This window comes from Gobio gobio (genome assembly GCF_949357685.1).
Source record: "Gobio gobio genome assembly, chromosome: 14".
NCBI lineage: Eukaryota > Metazoa > Chordata > Actinopteri > Cypriniformes > Gobionidae > Gobio > Gobio gobio.
In genome coordinates, this window is record NC_137107.1 from 54,295,427 (window position 1) to 54,302,926 (window position 7,500).

Consider the following 7,500-nt stretch of genomic DNA (forward strand, 5'->3'; position numbering starts at 1 on the left):
GAGTTGGTCATGAGTTGGTCATGAGTTGGTCATGAGTTGGTCATGAGTTGGGGCCTCATTTATAAACGTTGCGTACGCACAAAAGAAGGCGTACGCCGCTCTCTACGCAATAATTGGTATTTATAAAAAGCAAACTTGACGGGAAAATGTGCGGTCCTTCACGCAAGCTCTGACCCAGGCGGACGCACAAAAACGGATGAAATGAGAAATGGCGACACCGTCGGCAGATGGAAGAAACACGTGAAAGTGTGTGAAACTGTAGACCGTTGTGTAAAAGAAATGGCAATAGGCTATGTCTCTCATAAATAACTTGAAGACTTCACAAAACAAGTATTACAATTAACAGCCTACACGAACACCCGTTTGATCGATCTGCAGTGTAAAACAAACAAAATCAAACGAAAATTACAACAGAAATGCAAAAAAAAAAAAAGTGAAATATGTTCTGCAAAAATATTGACATGTTATGCAATTCATCCTCATATATAATATGGTAAACAGAACGAAATAATGTACAAAACTGATATTCTCGTCAATGTGTCCGTCTGGCGGAGCAGATATAGATGCAATTAGATAGACAGATAGATAGATAATTAGGGAGATAGATAAATAGATAAATAGATAGATAGATGTATTAATGGTCCACTGGGGAAAGTTGTTTTCATAGTAAAAAATTCTTCATCAGCTACGGAATCATGGTATTCATGCAAATGCCTTTAGTTTGTTTTATTTTCGATAAAATAACTGACGTATGTCTCAACCACTCAGAAAGCTGCAAGAAATTACATTTGCACTGAACTATTTCCCATTTACACGTAGATAATAGGGATAGGGATTAATAGGGATTCCCCAATAATTGCCGCCAGTCTCTCATCAAGAGGGGTCCGCTCCGGTGTCCCGTCTCCCCCACCCGTGGCAGACACACTCTGGCGATGCAGCGCTAGACGCTTTGTTGCCTCGACTTTGATGTCCGACCATTTCTTTTTTTTTTCGGCCACGGTCCGAGGTTGTGAGGCTACAGCATTTACGGCGTCTGCAACCTTTTGCACTTCAAGTGCCTTTTTGGCATTAGTAATGGCCACACTGTGCCCTCCAAAAAATATTTTTCTCCTCTTTTCCACCTCGCCAACGATAATTTCTACTTCACATTGAGTGAAGTTACGTTTTTTTGATTTCCTCTCTGTATTTGCCATGATTTCGCAATCGATGAATATTAATTTGTGGGCGTTTCACGGACTATTTATGGGCAACTATGGGCGTGACATGAAGCCGCAAAAGCTGCGCTACATTTAGAATTGATTGTGATTTATTAAGGGAAAACTGCGTAGGATGTGCGTGCGCACGGTTTTATAAATCCGAATATTTCTGTGCGTACGCACGTCCTATATTTCATCCGTACGCCACTTCTGACGCAAATCCTACGCAAAGTTTTATAAATGAGGCCCCAGTTGGTCATGAGTTGGTCATGAGTTGGTCATGAGTTGGTCATGAGTTGGTCATGAGTTGGTCATGAGTTGGTCATGAGTTGGTCATGAGTTGGTCATGAGTTGGTCATGAGTTGGTCATGAGTTGGTCATGAGTTGGTCATGAGTTGGTCATGAGTTGGTCATGTGTGTTGGTCATGTGTGTTGGTCATGCGTTGGTCATGCGTTGGTCATGTGTGTTGGTCATGCGTTGGTCATGTGTGTTGGTCATGAGTTGGTCATGAGTTGGTCATGAGTTGGTCATGAGTTGGTCATGAGTTGGTCATGAGTTGGTCATGAGTTGGTCATGAGTTGGTCATGAGTTGGTCATGAGTTGGTCATGAGTTGGTCATGAGTTGGTCATGAGTTGGTCATGAGTTGGTCATGAGTTGGTCATGAGTTGGTCATGAGTTGGTCATGAGTTGGTCATGAGTTGGTCATGAGTTGGTCATGAGTTGGTCATGAGTTGGTCATGAGTTGGTCATGAGTTGGTCATGAGTTGGTCATGAGTTGGTCATGAGTTGGTCATGAGTTGGTCATGAGTTGGTCATGAGTTGGTCATGAGTTGGTCATGAGTTGGTCATGAGTTGGTCATGAGTTGGTCATGAGTTGGTCATGAGTTGGTCATGAGTTGGTCATGAGTTGGTCATGAGTTGGTCATGAGTTGGTCATGAGTTGGTCATGAGTGTTGGTCATGAGTGTTGGTCATGAGTGTTGGTCATGAGTGTTGGTCATGAGTGTTGGTCATGAGTGTTGGTCATGAGTGTTGGTCATGAGTGTTGGTCATGAGTGTTGGTCATGAGTGTTGGTCATGAGTGTTGGTCATGAGTGTTGGTCATGAGTGTTGGTCATGAGTGTTGGTCATGAGTGTTGGTCATGAGTGTTGGTCATGAGTGTTGGTCATGAGTGTTGGTCATGAGTGTTGGTCATGTGTGTCGGTCATGTGTGTCGGTCATGTGTGTCGGTCATGTGTGTCGGTCATGTGTGTCGGTCATGTGTGTCGGTCATGTGTGTCGGTCATGTGTGTCGGTCATGAGTTGGTCATGAGTTGGTCATGAGTTGGTCATGAGTTGGTCATGAGTTGGTCATGAGTGTTGGTCATGTGTCGGTCATGTGTGTTGGTCATGAGTTGGTCATGTGTTGGTCATGTGTCGGTCATGTGTGTTGGTCTTCTCTGGGCGCAGGTCCACCATCTGATCTGGATACGGCCCGGATCCGGCTGACTGCAGTAAACCTCGGGATTAACAGAGAGACTAACATTAGCATAGATGCCATTCTTCTGATGATGTCACGAGTACATCAGGTGTTATGGGAAGTGTTCCCGGTTCCGGCTGAACTAGTTAATGCAGCCTAACATTAACAAGATTGCCAAGATGGCGGCGCGAGTAGATCGCGAGGCTCAGCGTCTCTCCAGATTCTGCAATTTTGCGGTATTTTTCTTGTTCATCTCGGGTCTGTTCGTACAGAACAGTTGTGCTTTTACATCGTACACCCGTTGTGAGCTTTTGGATATTGGTTTGCGAATTTCCGACAGTTTTATGGACAATCTTCAACTCCTTCCTGAGATCGCTAGGACGCCCGAGGCGATGCGCTCTGCCCGGCCGGGCGGAAGTGCTAGAAGGCGGCGCTGTGATCGTAAACAAAGGCGGGGTAAGCGTGGAGGTCTAAGAGCTAAGCTAAGGCTAACTCCTTACCGGCTCTCTTTACCCAGCATTTTCCTTGCCAATGTACGATCGCTAGTGAACAAAATGGAGGAGATTCGACTCAGCATTACACACAGTAAGAAACTTTTGAACTGTAACGTCCTAATCTTCACTGAAACCTGGTTAAACAGCGGAATACCGGACACCGCTATTGAGCTAGCGGGATGCCACACACTCCGGGCGGATAGAACACTAGATGGCTCCGGGAAGACCAGAGGTGGTGGATTGTGCATTTATATTAACAAAGCTTGGTGCACAAACTCTGCTATTGTTGGGAGTCATTGTTCAGCTAACCTGGAGTTTCTCATGGTTAAATGTAGACCGTTTTATCTACCCCGGGAGTTCACCTCCACCATTATCACAGCAGCCTATATTCCACCCGATGCTGATGCCAAGCTTGCTATGAAAGAACTTCACGCAGCCATCAGTAAACAACAGACTGATCACCCGGAAGCTGCTTTTATTGTTGCAGGTGACTTTAATCATTCAAACCTAAAGTCAGTGCTACCCAAGTATCACCAGCATGTTTCCTGCCACACCAGAGGAAACAAAACCTTAGACCATGTTTACACAAACATGGCCGGAGCTTACGTTGCGACACCCCTCCCCCACCTGGGACAGTCAGACCACCTCTCTTTGTTTCTATCACCCAAATATTCACCCCTCATCAACCGTGTGAAGCCATCAGTGAAGACCATCAAGGTGTGGCCTGCGGGGGCAGACTCCACACTCCAGGAAAGGTTTCTAAACACAGACTGGAGTGTGTTTGCTTCTCAAGCCACCAGTGGCGCTCACACGGACATTGACTCATTCACTTCCTCTGTATTGGATCATATCAATACCACCATCGACAGTGTTACAACCCAGAAACAGATCACCACATACCCTAATCAGAAGCCTTGGATGAACAGGGAAGTTCGACTCCTGTTGAAGTCACGCAATACTGCCTTCAGATCAGGAGATGCACAAGCCTACAGCGCATCCAGGGCAAACCTGAAGAGGGGCATCAAAAAGGCCAAGCACTGCTACAAGCTGAAGATAGAGGGTCACTTTTCCAACTCTGACCCTCGACGCATGTGGCAGGGCATTCAGGCCATCAGTAACTACAAACCCCCCCACTCCACCCCCGCAGCCACTGATGTCAACTTCCTGAACGAGCTAAATTACTTTTATGCTCGTTTTGAAAGAGACAACAGAGAAACTGCCACCAAGCTCAAACCCTCAGCTGACCCACCAATCACACTCTCCTCCACAGATGTCTGCAAGGCACTGAGCCGGATCAGCGCGCACAAGGCTGCTGGACCAGACAACATCCCTGGACGTGTGCTCAGGGCATGTGCGGAGCAGCTCGCTGGGGTTTTTACAGACATTTTCAACCTGTCTCTTGCCCAAGCAGCTGTACCGACATGCTTTAAACGCACTTCCATTGTGCCAGTGCCGAAACACTCTAACCCGAGGTGCCCTAATGACTACCGCCCTGTAGCACTCACACCCATCGTCATGAAGTGCTTTGAGCGGCTGGTCCTGGAACACCTAAAAGACTCTCTACCATCCACATTGGACTCACACCAGTTTGCCTACCGCAGCAATAGGAGCACAGAGGATGCCGTTTCCATGGCACTGCACTCTGTGCTCACCCATCTGGACCATAAGAACACGTATGCACGCATGCTGTTTGTTGACTTCAGCTCAGTATTCAACACTGTCATCCCATCCAAGTTAATAGCCAAACTTGGAGACCTGGGCATCAACACTTCAATGTGTAACTGGATTTTGGACTTCCTAACTGACAGACCCCAGAATATTCGTTCAGGATTCACCTGCTCCACATCCATCACACTCAACACTGGTGTACCACAGGGCTGTGTGCTAAGCCCGTTTCTCTACTCCCTCTTCACCGCCGACTGCAAGCCTGTGTATGGATCTAATTCCATCGTCAAGTTTGCGGACGACAAACAGTATCACAGAGGATGTTTATCACAGTAACAACTGTTTACATATGCATCTTACACTACCATATCTTAACTGGATTATGCTCATTTGCACTGCCGACTGTATTTATAGTACCAATGTTTACATTTGCATTTTGCACTGTACTTCTAACTGTAATATGCAACCACTTTCCACTGCACTTTACACTTTTTTTTTTTTTTCCGGATAGCTCTGTCCATAATTTATTGCACTACCCTAATCCACTGCTATTCCTCATATTAGCCTAGCATATTATTGTATACCTCTATCTGTAAAATTCTGTTTATAGTAATAGCCATCTGTATATTGTATTCATAGTACATATTCACCTGTAAATTCTGTTTATAGTAATAGCCATCTGTATATTTATTCACTGTACATATTCACCTGTAAATTCAGTTCTGTTTATAGTAATAACGTCTCTCTATTTATACATATTTATACATATTCAGTACATATCCATGTCCTGCACTTACGCATCCATTGTATATCCTGCACTTGCTGCTATTGCACTTCTGGTTAGACCTAAACTGCATTTCGTTGCCTTGTACTTGTACTTGTGTAATGACAATAAAGTTGAATCTAATCTAATCTAATCTAACAATCATTTCATTGAAAAAGTGTTTTATGTGTATGCCACAGTAAAGAGATGTGTTTTTAGTCTAGATTTAAACTGACAGAGTGTGTCTGCTTCCCGAACAATGTTAGGAAGACTGTTCCAGAGTTTAGGAGCTAAATAGGAAAAGGATCGACCGCCTGCAGTTGATTTGGATATTCTCGGTATGATCAACTGGCCAGAGTTTTGGACCAGCTGGAGTTTGTTTATTAGGCCCGCAGGGCAACCACTCAGTAGAGCATTACAATAATCTAACTTTTAAATGAGTAAAAACTTTTTTTTTTTTGTGTTATAAATATAATTGATCACGTGTTCTTCTACATCACGTGGATGGCCTGGGGAACACATGGCACCAGGTGCATTATGGGAAGAAGGCGTGGTGGCGGAGGCAGTGATGCTTTGGGCAATGTTCTGCTGGGAAACCTTGGGTCCTCCATCATGTGGATGTGACTTTGACCCGTCTCACCTACCTCAGCATTGTTGAGCCCATGCCCAGCCTTTATTCCCTGTGGCTGTGGCTCTTTCAGCAGATAATGCGCCGCCATAAAGAACAAATGCTTCAGGGGGACCAACACACTATTAGGCAGGTGGTCATAATGTTATGCCTGATTTGTGTGTGTGAGGTGTAATTGACAGCAGATGTTCCTTCCTTACACACTTTTCCCACAGGACACCTGAGACACGCCCTTCAAATCAAACACCACACCTCTTTGTGCTTTTGTTTCATGAAAACACACACACACACACACTCTCACCCACAGATCAGTTGCTTCATGTCTGTGTATATGTAAGTTTTAATGTGAATATAGTTGATTTAAGTGTGTGTCACGTGGGATTATAAACTGCAGGTGTGTGATAATACCCTGATTCACAGCAGTGTGTGTGTTTGTGTGTGTGTGTGTGTGTGTGTGTTGTTTTTGTGCAGTGTACAGATGGAGGATCGTAACGTGTTGCGGCGGATGGAGAGGGAAAGGAGGAGTCAGGAGATACAGCAGGAGGAGTCACAGTATGACAGAATCACTCCTCTCTTCAGCGAGCCGTTTAAGGTGTGTGAGTGCTAGTCAAGAGTGTGTGTTAGTGCTAGTGTGTTTGTGTGTGTGTGTGTGTGTGCTAGTGCGAGAGAGTGAGTGCGTGTGTTTGTGTGTGTGTGTGTGTGTGTGTGTGTGTGTGTGTGTGTGTGTGTGCTAGTGCGAGAGAGTGAGTGCGTGCGAGAGCGAGAGCGTGCGAGAGCGAGAGCGTGCGAGAGCGAGAGCGTGCGAGAGCGAGAGCGTGCGAGAGCGAGAGCGTGCGAGAGCGAGAGCGTGCGAGAGCGAGAGCGTGCGAGAGCGAGAGCGTGCGAGAGCGAGAGCGTGCGAGAGCGAGAGCGTGCGAGAGCGAGAGCGTGCGAGAGCGAGAGCGTGCGAGAGCGAGAGCGTGCGAGAGCGTGCGAGAGCGTGCGAGAGCGTGCGAGAGCGTGCGAGAGCGTGCGAGAGCGTGCGCGTGCGTGCGAGAGCGTGCGCGTGAGCGTGCGAGAGCGTGAGCGTGAGCGTGCGAGAGCGTGCGAGAGCGTGAGCGTGCGAGAGCGTGCGAGAGCGTGAGCGTGCGAGAGCGTGAGCGTGCGAGAGCGTGAGCGTGCGAGAGCGTGAGCGTGCGAGAGCGTGAGCGTGCGAGAGCGTGAGCGTGCGAGAGCGTGAGAGAGCGTGCGAGCGTGAGAGAGCGAGAGCGTGCGTGAGCGTGCGAGAGCGTGAGAGCGTGAGCGTGCGAGAGC

General features: G+C 46.9%; 1 protein-coding gene across 7 annotated transcripts in view; it reads left to right on the plus strand.

Moving 5' to 3' along the window:
* aff1 (AF4/FMR2 family, member 1) overlaps nucleotides 1-7,500 on the plus strand; it is a 64,474-nt gene that overhangs the window by 4,162 nt on the left and 52,812 nt on the right. For 6 of the 7 annotated variants that reach the window (XM_079835865.1, XM_079835866.1, XM_079835867.1 and 3 more), the window contains exon 2: nucleotides 6,679-6,799. In XM_079835865.1, coding sequence (XP_079691991.1) covers nucleotides 6,679-6,799 — 121 coding nt within the window. The remainder of the gene's footprint in view (nucleotides 1-6,678; nucleotides 6,800-7,500) is intronic. The other variant, XM_079835868.1, reaches the window with a different exon arrangement.